General features: G+C 40.5%; 1 protein-coding gene across 1 annotated transcript; it reads right to left on the bottom strand.

Annotated features, from left to right (window-relative positions):
* Window positions 1-302: 302 nt before the first annotated feature.
* LOC147456166 (expansin-A15-like) lies at window positions 303-1,970 on the bottom strand. The gene is made up of 2 exons (XM_086514725.1): window positions 1,186-1,970; window positions 303-1,070 (listed from the first exon to the last, which is right to left on the bottom strand). Exons 1-2 carry the CDS (start codon window positions 1,484-1,486, stop codon window positions 445-447), a joined length of 927 nt encoding a protein of 308 aa, XP_086370851.1. The 5' UTR covers window positions 1,487-1,970; the 3' UTR covers window positions 303-444.
* Window positions 1,971-18,690: the final 16,720 nt, after the last annotated feature.

Raw genomic sequence — 18,690 nt, 5'->3', positions numbered from 1 at the left:
AGAAATTCTGCTTAGCATTTTGGTGTACTCACCAACTTGGGGTCAAGAAACTCTTTATGCATGGGAGAATGTAGCAGGAGTGTTTAGATCTCCTGTAAGTATGCATCGAAGAAGGCGGTAAACATGCTAGGAGTGTTTAGATCTCTTTGTAAGTATGCGCGGGGGAAGGCAAAAATCATAGAAGGATGAGAGAAGAGGTATACATGCTATAAAAGGGGGGATCTTTCTCCTTGTGGACGTTTAGAGGATGAATAAATGGCAAGGAAGCTATTTTGTACATAAAGCATATTGAAGGGGCTAAAAATGTGTGACTTGGGTCGAGGAGCTAAGGGGAAAGTACTACCAAAGCTCGACGCTAGCAGCGGGCAGCTTTAATCTTGAAAAGTCAAATGCCTCAGCTTGCGAATAAATTGAAGAGAAGGGGAAAGGGAGGTCTTGTTGTACTCAAAACTGCTCGCCGCTGAAGGTCTGGCCGAACCGCCAATCCGCCGGCGCCACGTCGTAGGAGGTGAGGGTGCGACCGTCACTGGTGGTGACCCGGAAGGAGAGGCTCTGCCCATCCAGACGCGCATTGCTCTGCCAATTCTGACCCCAATTTCTTGTCATGGCTTGCCATCCGGTGCGGGAGCCCTTGACAGACACGGAATGCACGTCGCCCACGCCCCCGACGTTGGTGACGAGCACTAGATTGAAGTAGGAGTGTCCGTTCATGGTGAAGTGTATGCCGCCCTTCTTGGCACACGGCACACGGCGGTACTCCACAGGCACGATGCCGCCCCTGTACACGCCAATCTTCTCATACGCTGGCTGTGCCATGTCGAAGTGGTGAAGGGGGGGATTGCACCAGCCACCCGCATTGTTTGGCAGGGCATTGTTGGGAGGGCACAGATTGGTGGCTGTCACGATCACTGACGTACCAGCAATGCACCATTGCGGGTCGGACCCGGCATCGCACCGGATCTCGAAGCAGGCGCCGCAGCTGAGCCCAGCATTAAAGAGGGCAGTGCTCAGGGCGGCCGTGTTGGTGCCATAGCCGGAGGAGTAGAGGTTTCCATAACCGCACGCACCCCCTGTTTCAATGAAAGCAGAAGTTAGAGATGGAATTAGGTAGCACATACATTGTTGGCTCCCAAGAGCGCCCTTGACGTTCAGCAAAAGATAGCTGGAAATCAGTATAATTTTTACCCATTGTGCCCGAGGCGTCGCTTCCGCCGTAGAAAGTGGCGTGGGCGCTGCTCCAGCCTGAGCCGCCACCATAGTAGGAGGCCAACGCCTGATTCTGGAGAGAGATCGAAAAGCAGAGCAGCAGTGCTAGAGCCTTAGAGCTTGCAAGCCTCGCCATTTGCAGATGAAGCCAAGAGCAGCTGTTGCAAGAATTTGGAAATTCAAGGCAGAGGAGGAGGCAAGCAGCAGCTGCTAATGGATGAGTGGACAGCGGGCCGCAGACGTCGTTATATAGAGAGTAGTAGACATGATCGATATACATGAGTAGACACGAATGAAAGGCTGGGGGCCATGGACGAGCAGGAGAAATGCGGCAAGGGTAACATGCAGCAGGCAGACAGCCCGCCGCTAGTGCGGCCCCTAAATTCGTACATGAGGGCTTGGGTCCGTCTCTGCTTTAGCAATCAAACTGTAGTGATGAGAGTAGGTCCGTCTCTCTATCATGAGCATTGATCGGCGGTAAAGCGCGGCACATCAATATGTTGCTTTTAGCTGCTGCTGATCATGTTACGGTAACATGGGCAGAAAGCGTCTGCACGTTGCTGCGTCGTTTTCAGTGATGAAGTAGGAGGTAACGTCAAAGGGACCCTAGTGCTCAAGGGCGTTGGGGGGGTGGGCACAATTGGCCCCAGACCTGCCCTCATGTCTGCCTGCGGCCTGATTATGGACGTAGCCAAGCCTCACATATCCACACTGCAGCAGCAGCAGAATAATAAGTACTGGCCATTGAGTCGCCATACGATAGAAGCTTGTGGTGGTGATTGATAAGCAGAAAGCAAAGCAGCTACCACCTTATAATAATTATTAAGAGTTGCGAGCTACTACTGGTTTGAACGCAGACATCTACGGACACCGCTCTCTGGAGGACGACATCCAGCCTGTCGCCTGCATGCAGGCTCCCATGTGCCCCGGCCTGTTCATGCAAGGCCTGGGCCCTTGAGGCCCCACCGCTAGCATGTCGGAATTTAGAAAATGAGACCGGGTACCTTTCATTCTTTGCTCATCATCCACCGAAGCAACGACCCAACGAACAAAACACCGAACTTCGGTCCTTCAAAACTTTATCTGCAGTACTCTCAACTTTCCCAACAAAGCTTTAACTCCCTAGCTTTATAAGAGTAGTCATTTGGTAAAATTCTTTCCGGTGCTTATAGCCCCTACAGTAATTATGGGCTACATAGGGCCTTGGTGACCTCATGACTATTTGATACCTCACCTAGCACAAACCCCCTTACCTAGTGCAACCGGATGATACCCCCAAAAAAGATCATGTTAACGTCCGCTTTCAACGAAGAAGCAGCTACGTCGGCTTAAAGGCCAAGTTAGGTTACACCACTAGTTGAGCTCTCCCCTCTCTCATGAACATGCACATGAGATCAAATCCATTCAACTAGAATGCTCAACATTTAAACATGATTTCAGTATTATTATTTTTATATTCACAATTTCAAATGGTTGTGCACGCCCACACTTGAAAAACTCTAATTGAGGAAAAGTGACCTGCTAAGATCGGTTCAACAAGTCAGTCTCTTTGCCATGTGGTGAACTCTTAAGGATGTCACATCCTTAAGAATGGAGGTGTTCACTATGTTTAATAGTACCAGAACACATGCCTTCAAAACATCCTTTTAAAACCCTTTACGATCTGTAAATCTTTCTAACAATATAACATACCAAGTTTTGTTGAGACTTGAAAACTTAATAATATCCAATTCTGTAAGCTTAAAGGAACCTTCCGAGCCTTAAGAGTCCATTATTTAATCATAGGCACTACCAATCAGATGGGACCAATGGTTCGAAATCTAGGCATCATGGACACAGTGCAATGTGCATTTTGTGATTCAAGGTCAATTATACGTGAACGTACTGCAACACATTGCGCAATAATCGCGCTTATACCGATGCAAATAAACGGAGTCCAAAATTTTTCGATGTTGGTATATGCGTCAGACTAAAATCATCAGTATAGGCATCGATATAATAATTTTTTGACTTATCTACGCTTATATAGATGCCTGTACATACACCTGTACAGACGTCTGCACCTATAAATTATTTTTAGATGAGAGGAGTTCCATTTTTTACTCCATGTATTGCAACAAAGGCCAAACCTCTTTGCCCAAACGAAGAATGCAAAAGTAACCACACTTTGTATTAAGATAAATTGATATTGCGTCATAAAACGATAAAATCAAATGGCCATAAATATGAAACACTAAATAACCATAACCATAAACCAAAGCCATTATAATCTATAAACATAGCCATTATCATTGCCATAAATAAACCCAGAACTATAACCATAGTGATTACCGTAAGAAAACAATAATCTCAAGTGTGAGCAAAATCAATGCCATTGTCATTGCCTTAGCCATACACAACACCATAACCTCAACCAATGCCAATGCTATAATCATTAAAAAAATCATAAGCATTGCCACTATCATAACCATAAACATAAGTATAAGCATGACCATAAAAGGGTGTCAAAACCATAAACATTGCTACTAACATAACCATAAAAAAACATAACCACAAGTGTTGTTAAAACCATAATCGTTGCCACTATCATAAGCATAAACATAAACATAATTATAACTATCAAAGCCTTGCTAAAACTTAAAACTATAATCATTACCACTAGCATAACCAAAAATAATCCATAACCATCATGAATGGAATAACAAAAAATAAACCATTGCCTCTATAAAACAAAGAATAAGTATTACAATAAAAATATTGTTGGAACTATAAAGATTGTCATTATCATAACCATAATCTTAAGAATAACCATAAGCTTAGGCATAACCATAAAGAGTGATTATGTGTGTGTGGTTGTGCATGTATGTGTAGTTATACATGCATATTTATGTGTATGTGTGTACTATTTATGTATGTGTGCATGCATGCATGAAAGAAAAAGAAATTAGAGCACTCACATTTAAAGAATGCGAGTGTGAAAAGAGTACGAAGGATCAAGCAAATAGCTACAAAAACAATGCATAAGCATTTTGTTACCCACACACACAAACACAATATTTTTCACACAAATACAACAAAAACATGTACCTTCTTTGTGTAGAAATATTTGGAAGCGTAGATCAAAGGTCAGAAGAGGTAACTCCATAAAGGTCTACAAGGCGGGAGGAGGAGGTGGGGAGGAACTATGGAGGCGGTGTGGAGAAGAGAGAAAATGCAGGAAATGAGCTCTCAGGTGTTGTAAAATAGCAAGCCATTGATACATGTGTTTGTATAGACTTGGGTATACGCATCGGTAAAAACTTCATTGGTATATGCGTCGATATATGTGTCGATATACATGTTGATATACGCATCGATATACATGATGGAAATTTAAATTTGAATTTTGAATTGAGCAATGTCTCCCTCCATCTTTATCAACACTTACTCCGACGTCAGTCAACGAAGTCAAAAAATTGGTGTCGGTAACCAAGTGATCCCTTGCAGTGATGACAAGTGATCCCATGTAAAGTGACCTCCAAGTAAACTCCTTGTGATACCAAAGTGAAATGCATGTATGAGTGTGAGTCCATACCTTCCAGGTGAACAAGAACCTCCATGTGAACTGCATGTGATCCAAAATACAAACACAAAGTAAATGCTCCTTGCCCTATTTTCCTATACGAATATTCTTTTATGCCAACATTTCAAGTGGTGCACACCAGTTTGATGATTAGACACTCATCTCATGAGTGAGATGTTGTGGATTTCAAACCCAAGGGTTGCAATCGGGACACTCTCTATTTGATTCCCAAAAAGGATGAATGGTCCACATGGGTCAGAGAAAGCACATCATTGATCACTCCTAAAGACAAGGATGTTCGTTAATCTCATCGGCCTTACTAAAGTGTTAAACTATTGGGAGCAATTTGGGACCACCGAATAAGGCTTGTAGATTCTTGCCACATGGCAAACTTCATGATGACAAATTACTTTTCTCCTTTTCTTTAAAAGAAAAAAAAACTAAAATAGTCATAGTAGGTTACCATTGTGACTAAGTAGTTGACAATTATTTACAAATTAAATTGTTTCTTTCTTTCTCTATATGACCTTTTATTTTCTATCTAAATACAAGTGGTCCATAAGGGCCTACCAACCCATGTGCCCCATTATACCACCTCGAGGGGTGCACAACGTAACCATGTTAATGTACCACGTGAGTTTAATAGGAGGAGGATTTTTATGCAAAAAATTTAGTCAAACTAACAAAGATTCATTAAAAAAAGGGGCTTTTATATTCCATTTTGAAACAAATCCCTAAAATTAGGAATCATTCTATTCATTCAAACATGTTTAAAAAGGGGTTTTCTAAATACCCTTCAAACACATGTTATATAGGGGGTTTCTCAATAGTGTACCCTCGAGTATACTTCCTTTGGGGGTTGGCTAGATATTAGACATATAGAGAAATTTAACCCTCTCTCTCTCTCTCTCTCTCTCTCTCTCTCTCTCTCTCTCTCTCACACACACACACACACACATACACACACACACACACACACACACACACTATTGTTCACTCTCGTTATGTATCTTCCTTCAACCATATTCTTCTAGATAATAACATTCTTGCACTATAATAAACATTCAAAAAAAAATCTCATTTGTTTCAGTTAATTTCTTCTAAATGTATTACTTTTTCTGTGCCCATTCTTGTAAGAAGAAATTTTAATGAGTTTGAAGCCTTCAAGAACATCTCTTGTGTGTTTTCTACCAGAGTGTCCGTGGGGTGAATCCCTCTCAACATAGTTTTGTCTATCCACCTTTGTTGGAAAAAAGTCACAACCTAGGAATAATCAAAGGAAAATCTAGTCTTTGCCTTGCTAAGACATTTAGATGAGTTATTTGATCCTCATATCCAGGGATTTAATAGTACGTAATTACAAAAAACATTGTGTGATCACAAGGTCTTATTGACACATTTACATGATTACACGAAGCATGATCACAAAGAATCCAGTTAAGGGCGACCTGGAAACCCATTAAAATATCGTCGGGCTTTTCCGTTTCCCCTGTGGGCCCGTTGGGAATACTAAAAAGCCCGACGGGCCCGTAGAATTATATATATACGGGCCCGATCGGTGTTATTTCTTTGTTTCATCTTCACACACACACACACACACACACACAGCTCGTTGACCGTCTTTTGCAAGTATGTAGAGAGGAGAGAGGGGGTCATGTGGGAGCGTGCTCTGCATCGCAATGCACTGCAGTAGCGGAGTACCTGACCACACAATCCAGGTATGTGCTGTGTGTATGTATGCTTGTCTGGTAGCATGCCTTTTGTTGTATTGCGTGGAAGTCATAAGGTACCTTACCACACAATGGGAGTGTGTGTGTAAGCTGTCCTACGAAATAGTGCTTACCACGGGGCATCACCTCGGTGACGCGGGGAATATGGTGTCCCTGTGGTAAGTATTTGCTTACTATCTGGGTACTGTTACCATATACATGTGGTAGTGATGTGTGTGAACACACTAGGACCGCCGGGGCATTTTTTTCCCTCTTTAGAAGGTTTTTTCCCCCGTGCATTGTATATACACCCATCACTCTAGGGCTATTTATCTTTCTATTACACACTAAGTAACACACTCTCCATTGTGTGCCTTGAGCTTCCTTCATCTTCTCCAAGTTGTGTGCGTTTCTCTGCAACCCTAATTCCAACAATTGGTATCAGAGCAGGTTGCGTCCTCCCGGGCTTAGTTGCCAGCAGCTCTAGCACACGCTTGCTCACTTTCTTCAAGTTCTGTGAGCTTTGGCGAGCGTTTTGATTCGGGATCCGTTTCCACTACAAGCAGTACTGCACAGGCTATTTTGTCATTTTGTGCAAAATTTCTATCAGTGCCGTTTTCTGCATAACAGGTGCCACAGAGTCTTCTACGGTTTGGCTATATAGCACGTATTGTTCCCCCTTTGTTTCTCCTCTTTTCAGGCAATTTTCACATTAGGTGCAACATTTACCATGGCTGACAACAACACAAATGTGTTCAAGATGTTTATTGCTGAGGAAAGATTGGATGGGGACAATTACCCAATGTGAGCTTACATGATGCAGCATGTTCTTGTGTCAAAGGGCGACTAGAATATTGTGCAGGGCATTGATGTACGTCCTGGTGTTGAGGATGTAGGCGTTGTTGAGCATGTGGCAGGTCTTGCTGCACGGATTGCTACTATTAGAGTTGTTTTGCCTATGGTAGAACAATTTCATTGGGATGTAAAGGATGCACACGCTCATGCATTGATTGCATTGTCTGTGAAGCACACCATTGTTCCTCAAATTCTTTTAGTAAAATCTACAAAACAGGCTTGGGATATTTTGGTTGGTCTTTATGCAAGTCGCAATGAGGCTAAAATTTCTTTGCTGCGTAAAGAGCTGGAGTCGAAGATTATGCATGAGGAAGATGATATGGACACTTGCCTTGCTGGTGTCAAGGATATCAATGAGCAACTTATTTCTGTAGGTGAAGTCATTTCAGACAGTTCTCTTGTGCAGGTTGTTCTTGATGCCTTACCAGATTCTTACCAGACGTTTGCTAGTACTTCGAGACTTATGACCCAAGGAAATCCTGAAGTTGTCAAGTTTGATGCATTATGCACATTGCTGTTGCAAGAGTCACGTTCCAAAAAAAACAAGGCTACATAGTGTGCAGTTGAACAGGCTTTTATTGCTTCTCAAAGAAAGGGTGGTAACAGCAATGCAACCACTTCTTATGGTTCTGCCGCGAGTGGCAAAAATTATGTTCCTAATGCTTCTGCTAGCAGCAATTCGTCTGGAAATCTTGGTGATAAGGGCGAAAAGAAGATGCGTTGCCATTATTGTAAATCTAATGATCACTTGATCAAGCAGTGTCCTAAGTTAAAGGCCAAAGAGGCTAAAAAGAAAGAGGGTGGTTCCACTGCAAATGCTGGTTCCACTACAAATGCAGCCATTGTTGATTCTTCGGTGAAAGGAGATTGTGATGCTGATGTGGATGCAGAATGGGATTTTAGTGTAGAGTGCACTTACAATCTTGTTGCCCATGATGCATGCACGTCAGTTACTACTACAGATACACATGTGTTGTATTTCAATAGTGTTGCTACAAAGCACATTACCTCACATCGTGAATTTTTCACTTCTCTCAAGTCTATCCTTCATGGGAATTCAATCACTTGTGCCAACAATGCCTCTTATCCGGTTCACGGAGTTGGAATGGTTGTGATTACTACTGCAAATGGCAGTGCTTTCACACTTGTTGATGCACTTTATGTACCTGGGATCAAGAAGAATCTTTTGTCTATATCCACACTTGCTAAACTTGGAATTGTAGTCAAATTTGTGGATGACAGATGTACACTTCATGATCTCAGTTTTGTTGATGAAATTTTTGCATCTAGCCTTTTGTGATGTGCGCTAAATAAGCTCACTTTGTATGACAAGTGTGGACAAAACTTTGCAAATGCAGTTGCAGATTCAAGGGCTATTTCAGATGCAAAACTTTGGCATGCACGTTTTGGGCATCTGAATTTTACCAGTTTGCTACGTTTGCAAAAATTTGATATGGTTGCTTCTTTGCCACCTCTTGAAGCACTTGTCAAACATTTTTGTGAAGGTTGTATTTTGGGTAACATGCAGCGTTCTAAGTTTCCAAAGGATGGTTCAGTTAGGGCCACATGCAGGTTGTAGTTTGTGCATAGTGATGTTTGTGGGCCCATGCAAACTCCTTCCTTGGGCAATTACCTATACTTCATGACTTTCATTGATGATTACTCCAGGCATGCATGGGTATTTCCGGCGCTTAAAGCGAAGTCCGAAGTTTTTATGTGCTTCAAAAAATTTCTGGCTATGGCTGAAAATATCTCGAAATGTACTATGGGCACCCTCCATTCCGATCAAGGGGGGGAGTATATTTCTCAAGAATTTAATGCATTTCTAGCTAGTCATGGGATAAAACACCAATGTACAGTGCCTTATACACCTCAACAAAATGATGTAGATGAGAGAAAAAACAGGTCAAAGTCAAGCTTTACCACATTAGTTTTGGCTCGAGGTTGTCATATGTGCCACTTATGTACTTAACAGGTGTCCTACAAAAGCATTGCAGTCTATGACTCCATATGAAGCATGGCATGATAGAAAGCCATCTATTCAGCACATGCATGTTTTTGGTTGTTTGGCTTATGGTTTAAGTGCAACACACAAAATTGGATGGTAAGGTTGTCAAATGTATTTTTGTTGGTTATAGTGCTGAAAGAAAAGGTTACAGGTTGTATCATCCACAAACAAAGCGTATTTTGGTTTCACGAGATATAGTGTTTGTGGAAGATTCTGTTCAGCCCTTGTTGTCATGTACTAGAGATAGTAATGTAAGCTCACAGGACATTTATGAGGTGGAAGTTTGAATGTCAATGGGGAAAATGTACAGCCTATGGGGGTTTCTGAAAATGATACAGATCAGCCTATTACTGATGCAGATGTACATGATGTACTTGATGAGGAAAGGGCTGAAAATGAGCAGGCTAGAGGTATGCCAAAATGGCTGGTGCATACATTGCGTGACAATAAATTGGATGCACCTTTGTCTAGTCGTACTCATTCAGGCTCTTGCCATGCATCTTATGCATCACATTGTTATGCTTTGGCTGTGTCTATCTTACATGATGTTAAGGAACCTCTTGTCTTTTGATGAAGCACAAAATTCAAAAAATTGGATGGCCGCCATGCAATCAGAATATGATGCTCTTATAGAAAATGACACGTGGACTTTATGTGATTTGCCTCCTATCAAAAAGGCCATTGGTACGAAGTGGGTTTCACATTTCCCCTTTACAATGAGGTGCATTCAATATAACTAAAAAGAAACATTCCATCAATTAGTACCACTGTCATGACTTTGTCAAAACAATCCAAAAGCAGGTCTGATTGATGAGGACACCTTTTTCTTTTACCACACTAATTTTCTAGAGAAAGAAGGGAAAAAGAAAATCTTAGGCCCTCCAAATGACCTCCCAATTTCCCTAATGTGATTTCCTCCCCCTCATGGACAAGGTTGATGCTTGAAGTTATTCCCATTGTTTTTGTTGGTGGTGGGTGGTCCATTTCAGACAAAAGGTGTGAATTCCCTAATCTAAAGCTCCCTTGATTCTGAGACTATCTCTAATTTTGATTAAAAATTTACAGGTTAAAGTTCTATTGAGCTGCAGGTAGTCTAGGTCTAATAATTTTGAAGTTCCGGTTTGGGTTGATGTTTTTGGGCTTATAATTGTCCACTAATCCTGTGAATCTTGAATTGATGAATGAGAAATCTCTAGATTGATGGTCAAGGTCAAGACAAGTATAGAATATATGACCTTGTCTGAACTTCATACTGCAATAAGTTCTCTCTTCTTTGTTGTAAGTTCCCAGACCTTTGTTCCTCCTGAGGACAAGGTCTTTTGATTTCACCAACAGGAGCAAGCTCTGGCTTCCTCTTTCCACTATTTGATAACTCTAGCACAATAGGTTTTCCTGCATCAAGGACATCCTCAAAATTTGTAAGTTGTAAGATCTAAATTCTGTTCTTCACAGGATTATGTAACTTTGACACAAATCCAACTACTTTAACTTCTTGAGTCATCCCTCTTAGAGTATATTTGACAAGAGTCAAGAAATGTCGATAATATGACTTCAAAACTTTGGTTCTATGAGTACAATCAAGAAAATCATTCATACGGTCCGAATGATATACTTTGTTCTGATAGTTCTTCTTGAGTTGAATCTTGAGATAATCTCAAGTTGTTGCATTAGGACCAAGATTATTCTCAATACAGTGGTCTCTCTACCAATTCTTGACTATCTTTTCTAATTTAAACTTAGCAATGATAGCTTTTTTCTCTACAACTGAATGAGCCAAATCAAATTAGATCCATGCGCTCAATCCAATCTTCAAGAACTTTGCCTTCCCCGTGCTAAAGCACCTAGGTTGAGACTTGCAGAGCATAGCATCAATGTCTCTATCAATGATCGTTTCTTGAGGTGCAACCGACACATTGGAATTTGCAGTGATTGCATTTCCTCTAGGAGGCATGGTAACTTATAGCAGCAGCATATCAACCAAGGTCATTCTTAGTACAATATATCCTACTTTGTTTGAAGCCCCTCTTAGACAATTGAGAATAACACAAGAGAGTAGAAGAAAGAATAACGAATGAATTAAATCAATTCTACATTGCCAAAATTTCAAGGTTCAAAAGGCTACGATGTGTTTCAAAAGTTTCTAATAAGTCCTAATGGCTCTAACATAATGCACTCTATAGTATCCATGGTGACATCTTTCACCTGATGGATCATAGCTATCCCATTCCAAAGTTATAACTGATCAGTGATCCCAATACTTCTTGTTGATCTTTGGTTGAAACATTTCTTCTTTGGCGTGTGCGTCATATCATTGCTACGTGAGCAAACAATTGGTCCTATGTACTCCGTTTTTGATGTGGACCGTTGTATTTTTGTAGCTTAAGAAATCATCAAAATAAGTTGCATATTTAGGGGATTCATCTAGCTTGTCCCACCCATAGTAGTGCTATGTATGCTTGCACAATCTGCTAAGCATTGAGGTCGATTATAGGTGTTATACAAAATATTTGCATTGTGAGGGTTGTGGACTATGGATTTCCCAATGAAGTCAAAAAATAACTTCCAAGGTAACGGGATGAAGGAGCGTTGGTCATTGGGTTAACATTAAAGGCCTCCCCATAAAAAAACATGATAATGCTAAAACATCCCATAGCCATCACTAGGACAAGTATGTTCCTAGCTATCCAAGTTTCCTTTATCAATCTTAGGGTAAGTTCATGAACATTTACATACAACAATTGGTTAGTGACAATTATCTCCTTCCCTAACTTAGATTGAACCCATTCAATACTCCTCACAGGTAAAGGTTTATGTCCTGGTGGTCAAAACTCTGGGTTTCCTGCAACGTAATGGTACCATACCCGAGAAAGCATTTGGCACAATACAATCGTTGATAGTAAACTCTTCTTCTCTACTCCATCATGTGTAGTTGTGATAAGCCTTTGTACTTCCACTCCAGTATGAAGATGCTCTTCTACCATGAGGCGAGAGAGTATACCCGCCCATATCCCTCAAGGTAAAATGTTAGTCATCTACAGACACTCCATTGCTCAACTTAGTTAGAGCTAGTAAACCAAAAGTTCAAACTCAAATATTGTGACCTTAAAACAATAGAACTATATCAAAATCATATTTTTATAACCGTAAGAGTCAAAAAGTTACATACTACTTTGAAGAAGGTACATAAATGCAAAAGATCCTATGAACCAATTCTTTCCCTACAAATCGAGGTTCTACCCTATATCGTTTTACATCTTGGGTTTCAAAGTTTAGAACTTCTATTTGTGTGGCAAGGTTCACATCCTTTTTCTCATACCACTCTTCCCCTTGAGATATGTTCGTGGGTGGTATTGCATTAAAGTAGTTTACATGAGCTGTTGCTCATTGACACCATCTCTATCAAAAAATCAAACAAATATGGATACCGAAGAACATGCTCAATGGCCAACTACATGAGAAACGTGTTTGGATCCCCAAGGCGATGTTGCAGCAACATTGTGAGGATTACACTTAAGAATAGGCCCGTAGACTCTATCGAGCCACTATTGAGGTAGATAATAGAATTGGTTGCCTCTATTTGACTTCTTTTAGACTTGGATTATGACTTTCTCACATACTCCTAGATGCAGTGCATCATCCCGTCTAATGCGGGATGTTGGTTGCAAAATCTGGTGATAGCACCCTTGAGTTCCTTGATGTCACAAACTTGAAATGGATAAATCAAGTTTGAGTGTGACATAAACTATTACATCCATATATATATAAATAAAAAAATTATATATATATCTATTTCTGTCAAATTATTGCATCTCTACACAGCCCGTCCATGTCCCGTGTCCAAATAACTCGGTGAGTTACATGGCAAGCCACGTAACTCATCAAGTAACGTGGACAATCCAGTGGATTGCATGTCCACTAACTCATTGAGCTACGTGTTTTCCACATAACTCGTCGAGTGACTAGGAAACCATGGTGGCATGTATCTTCAATCCACAATGGCTACCACATAAGCCATTGAGTTTCGTGGCTTGTGTAACATTTAATGGCCTAACTTTGTGTGTAGCGGAAAATAACATGAACATAGTGCACATTTCATTAGAATAAGTTCCTAATGAGCATAACAAGAGTGCTTGGGTGGAGAGAGCAACAAAAATCATAACACCTAGTTAGATAGCATGAACAATACTTCAAAAGAGAGAGAAATTAAGCTATTGACAACAGTTGAGGACCGGATTTACACGGAGCCGCTCCAAGATGATTATGGTGGTGTGTGTGCAGCTTCGTACCCGTTTGTCATGTTTTTTCTCTTCTTCCCCACCTTTGAAGAGTGAATTACACCTTTCTCTTATCAATTTGATGTTTAGGGATCATCTTGGGTGCTCTATCATTAGGGAATTTGTGAGGTCATTTGGAGGGCCTTATTGAGAAGAGAGAAAAGGAGGCACATCCAATGAATAGCAAGCCAACATAGTGTAGAAATAGCAAGAAATTTATTAAAACATGAAAAATAAAGAGAAGAAACATGAGGTAAAACCTTGTTTTAATGGCGTTTAAAGAATCTATATGTGGGCGGGCCTGAATGTAGTTATGGTATTGAAAGACAGCTACAATAATGTATCATACTCCTGCCACCAAATCTCTTGCTCTATTAACTAAGCGTTCAAAATTGAATTTCCCTCCATTGGAAGCAAGTTCACGCTTTCTTCTACCACTAAGAAAGAGCCATGGTTTCTTCTTCTTCTTGTTCCCGACCTAATAGCTCTAGGGTTTTTTGTGCTCTCTCCCCAGCTAGCCTCGCCATTAGTCTCCCAAGGAGGCCAAGTAGCACCATAAGCTCATCACTATTTCAAACTCCATCAATATAGATAGTCAATGGCAACAACAGCCAATATATTTAGGTCCTTGGGTTCTTATGCAACCAACAAGGAGGAAAAGATCCTCAACAAAAAATATATTTCATTTAGCATGGAAAGCACGATTGCTAGATTTCAAAGTAGAGGTGGGCAAGAAAATTGTTAAGGAGGTTTTGGCACAGCATGTCTATTGTCACTCCAATGTGATTGCTAATGGCGGAGATGTCTCATTGGCTTATCATCCTCGATGCAAATGTAAGTGTGTTCATAGCCTTCCATCTCTATTCTTTCTTTCAGACCTTGTTTTTCTCCATTTTTTTTTCTTTTTGAAGAGGTAGAACAATATTAACAGAGGTAGATCAAGCTCTCATAATTTCTTCATTCCTTTCAGTAGTTAGACTAGCTGGTCTATTGCATTTTGTTGTTGCAATTGCAAATGTCTATCCTTCATCATATGAGGAATGGGAGCCAATGGAGTGTATTATAGGTCTCATCTCTGTAATCCACGCTGACATTGTTGTTTTATAGTATGATGGAAGAACTAGCAAGAGTCTTGCAAATGAGGGAATTTTCTTTTATGAGCATTTCTACCAGCTCAAACACAAAAAATCAAAAAGGTACTCTGGTTAAACTCCCTCTCCCTAACACTTCGAGCTATATTGACTGGCGAGTCTCGAACACCATAGCGTGTGAAGCTCTCAGAAGCAAGCTGTTTAGGGATGTGTAGACATTAGGAGATTTCGAAGGTTACTTGACAAAATCTTCGGGAGCTATTCACCATTTTTAATGGAGAGAGAAGAAGAGGGAAGACTTCAAGCCTTGATTGATGCACCAAGTTCAAGTCCTTCTTTGATTAAAGCTTATATTCTAAGGATAGCTTACAAGATTGGCTAGTCTTCCTCTAGGATTAGGTGTAGGCTTAGGCTTATGTTTATGGCTAAGTACAATTAGGCATTACTACTCTCACTCTCTCATGAATGGATTGAATGGTTTTCAATGAAGAAGAGGTTCCCTTTTATAGGTGAAGGGGACCCCCAAGGGTTTACACAAGAAGAGAGGAGCCAGCGTGAACATAAACTGGAAAATTTTGGAATGGGTTATCCCTGCATGATGTGGACAGACTTGGGTCCAGTATTTTGATCATATCTCCTCAATCGTGGCTCCAAATAAAAAAGTAAAAATAGAGACAAAAAATTAAGCTCAAAGCTACGACTTTCATTTTATATACTTTTTCAATTCAGATTGAAACCTTGTGTAAAAAATCATCAAAATAGGGTACAGTTTTGGCATCAAAAGTCTTCTTGTGGTTCCCTTAGCCTAGACTTTCATTTGACTCCAATGGACATCTCATGCAATATGAACGCATGACATTGCTCCTTGAAAAAGTTTTGTAATCATTCTTGCAATAATGCATTAACATAGGTGTATCTTTGAGAATCATGCAAGCTAGTGTCCCACTAGGATTTGATTCCCTCCTAGTAGCTATTAAAAAAAAACATAAGAAAAATATAAAAAATGCATAGAATATATATATATTGAAAGTTACATATATATAGGATCTAGCTAGGGTGTGAGATAATAATGAGATAGTAGAAAGAAAGAACCAATGCTTTTGCCCCCTAGTTAAAGAGATGGAGCTATTGAAGCTTTTCCCCATAGTACTTTTTGACAATAAAGTAAGAATATGTTACCCTTGAGATAAATCAAAAGATGAGATAGAAAGCTTTATTATTATACTTAGATATGAATATGTACATTAGAAAATATAATTATGTATCTAAAAAGTCACAAGATAGATCTTGTAGCATTTGTTCCCACTATGTACATGTCATAGTACAACAACATGGTTAGCCGGGAAGGGGAAGCTGACAACCTGTGCTCTGATACCAATTGATGGAGACGGAGTGTGCATGTATGGAATCATGTAAGAGAGGGAAGGAGAAGGGGGAAGGGGATGAAGAAGAAGTTGCACAACACAGTTGGGTGAGTGGAGGGGAATAGTGAGAGAGTGAGACTCCTCTCTTACTTTCTCTCCCTATATTGATTAGTGAAAGCAAGCTGAGTAAGGGTGGTTTTTGGCGGTCACCTGGCCTACAGCCTTGGCCTACAGCCCAGCCCAACATGGTGGAGCTCAAAAGAAACATATCCGTCAAACTTGGTAAGGATACAAATGCAGCTTCGAATTTTCTACATTTTTTATAGGTTGTTGTAACTTTATTTCAATATGCAAGAACTTGGCTTGGATGATGATGGGCATTGATTTCAATGGTTAAACGTCTGGATGTACTCTACTGCAGTATATCATCAAGACAAAAGAGTTGGTGGAGCTATTGAATAATCCATCCAATGCTAGCATTGCTAATGTTTTGTACCAAAAGCATTTCAATGAGCTAAAGATCATTGTGTTGCCTTAAGAGTTAAGGGAGGTGTGTGACAACATGGGAATAAGTTTCAAGGCCTACAAAGCTTTGTACAGAATTGTCACACTAGGTCACGGAGCAAAAGGTCTGTTTAGGTTACTGCCAATACCTTATAGTGTCATTGTTGAAACAAAGTGCATAAACAATGATGTTGAAATCTTGTTGGGTGGATTTCAATATTTGGAGGATGTCATGGCATTAAAAGCCAGAAAATCCTTCCTCTACAACGAGTTCAACAATGTGTATGTTGACTTGTTGAAGCTCAAGGAGTCAATGAGTAGATTTTATGGGTTGACACAAGAAGAGTATGATAGCAAAGTTATATTTTTAATGAATCTTGATGAGTGCTAGATTGTCAAAAGTCAACGACTCAAAAGGGTAAGTGTTACACTGATGAACAGGGCCTTGGTGGGAGTCGACGTTGAGCTAAATGCCAACAAGAAGAGAAACATGTATTTAGGTGTTCAATTGGATAAGAATATTTGGTGGCTAGTAGCTTATCATCTCCCGCATGAGACACATGAGTCCTTGAAATGGTATTTCAATCACACCCCAATCTTTGATGTCATTCGGCAACAACAAGAAGGACAATGATTATAGGTTTCAGGTCAGGGTATGTTCCAAGTTGAGTGGAATTTGGCAAGAGAATTGAAAACTCTCAAGTGTATGTTAGGGTACAAGCAAGGTGCAATGAACCTCTTTCTATGCATTTATTATTGTCATACTAAAGTCTCATTCGGAACTGAAGGCAAGGGTGAAAATGCCAGCAAATCAAAGGGCAGTAAGGGTAAGGGTGGAAAAGTTAGAGCCAGCTCTACAAAATGTTTTTCCACTACATAAAGAGTGAGTAAAGCACCACAACAATGGTTTCAACGTATCCTCAATTGTAGCTAGATTGTACCCCCTAATCAAGACATGGACAATCCAAATTGCGATCCTATTCTACTGATTCCACTGAAAAGGCAAAGCTAACATGTTCTAACATATCCACATTAAAGTTTGTAATCAATAGTTTCACAATGAAAATGGTGGATGCCTGGGAGGAGACGCACATAAAACATTATATGGTGGGTTGAACACTTCATCTTTGCAGTCAAAAAAATATTTGCTTGAAAAAAAGTTTAACTGTTTTCTCATCACATTCTTTTTGCACATAGTGCATTTTTTCTTGACACATACGGTTCATTGGGTATCTGGAGTAGCCAAGGAATGGAGTGCTCACACTATGAAGTAGAATAGTTGTATTTCAAAAATACACGATGTTAGGCATTTTTTGGATGAAGATAAAGTCACTAGTCCATGCTAAAAAGCTTGCTCACTAGCCTCCAGTACATAGATGTACATAATGCTTTGAGTTTTCAGAGTGCTCTTATAATTTATGTATAAAGGCTTGGTTCTACTTAGTCATTTGCAAGAGTTTTGGGTTGGTCAAACTTCTAAAAGGTGGTTTTCAATAAGTATTTTCAATCGTGCTTGATAGCCAGTGAATCGGACTCATACATCATGAGTTACATGCATTTGAAGTGAGTGGTTCCTTACTTAGAAAGTGGGTGTGGATGCATGCGAGGAAAGGCAAGTGGGCTGATTTGATAGATTTAATTAGAAAAAGTATGGCCAAGGATTTCTGTAAATAGAGAAGTGATAAGCTCCGAGCCAGGGCTTTACAACGTGGCATTCGATGCTCGGAGTCACTCGCCACGCCTCCGCCAAGATTCCTCTGTGTGGGGAGAAAAAAAGGAAATTTATAGGCTTAAGTGGGGAGGTGGAAGGATGGTTCCAAGTGGCAATGAAGTAATCCCACATGGGGGGGAGAAAGTGGAAATTGGAGGGTATAAGGGGGGGAGTGGGTACCCCCTAAGGTTGTATCAAAGGGGCAAATGGAGTTTCTCTTGCCTTGCTAATGGGGCTCGTGGGTGTTGGGGGAGAGAGGGGGCGCCCATTGTGAGTTCCCACTGCTTGGACAGGCGTCTAGTCACCTTTTTGGTCCTCTAACACTTGCCCCCACCCCATTCCTTGGTCAAATAATCACGGACAACTCATTTTTTACCCAAAAAAGGCCAAAATTGGACCAATTAAA

The sequence above is a fragment of the Adiantum capillus-veneris genome, chromosome 6 (genome assembly GCF_014529385.1).
Source record: "Adiantum capillus-veneris isolate H3 chromosome 6, ASM1452938v2, whole genome shotgun sequence".
In the NCBI taxonomy this organism is placed as follows: Eukaryota; Viridiplantae; Streptophyta; class Polypodiopsida; order Polypodiales; family Pteridaceae; genus Adiantum; species Adiantum capillus-veneris.
Note: the sequence above shows the minus strand (reverse complement) of the source record. Positions and strands in the feature narration are given on the sequence as shown.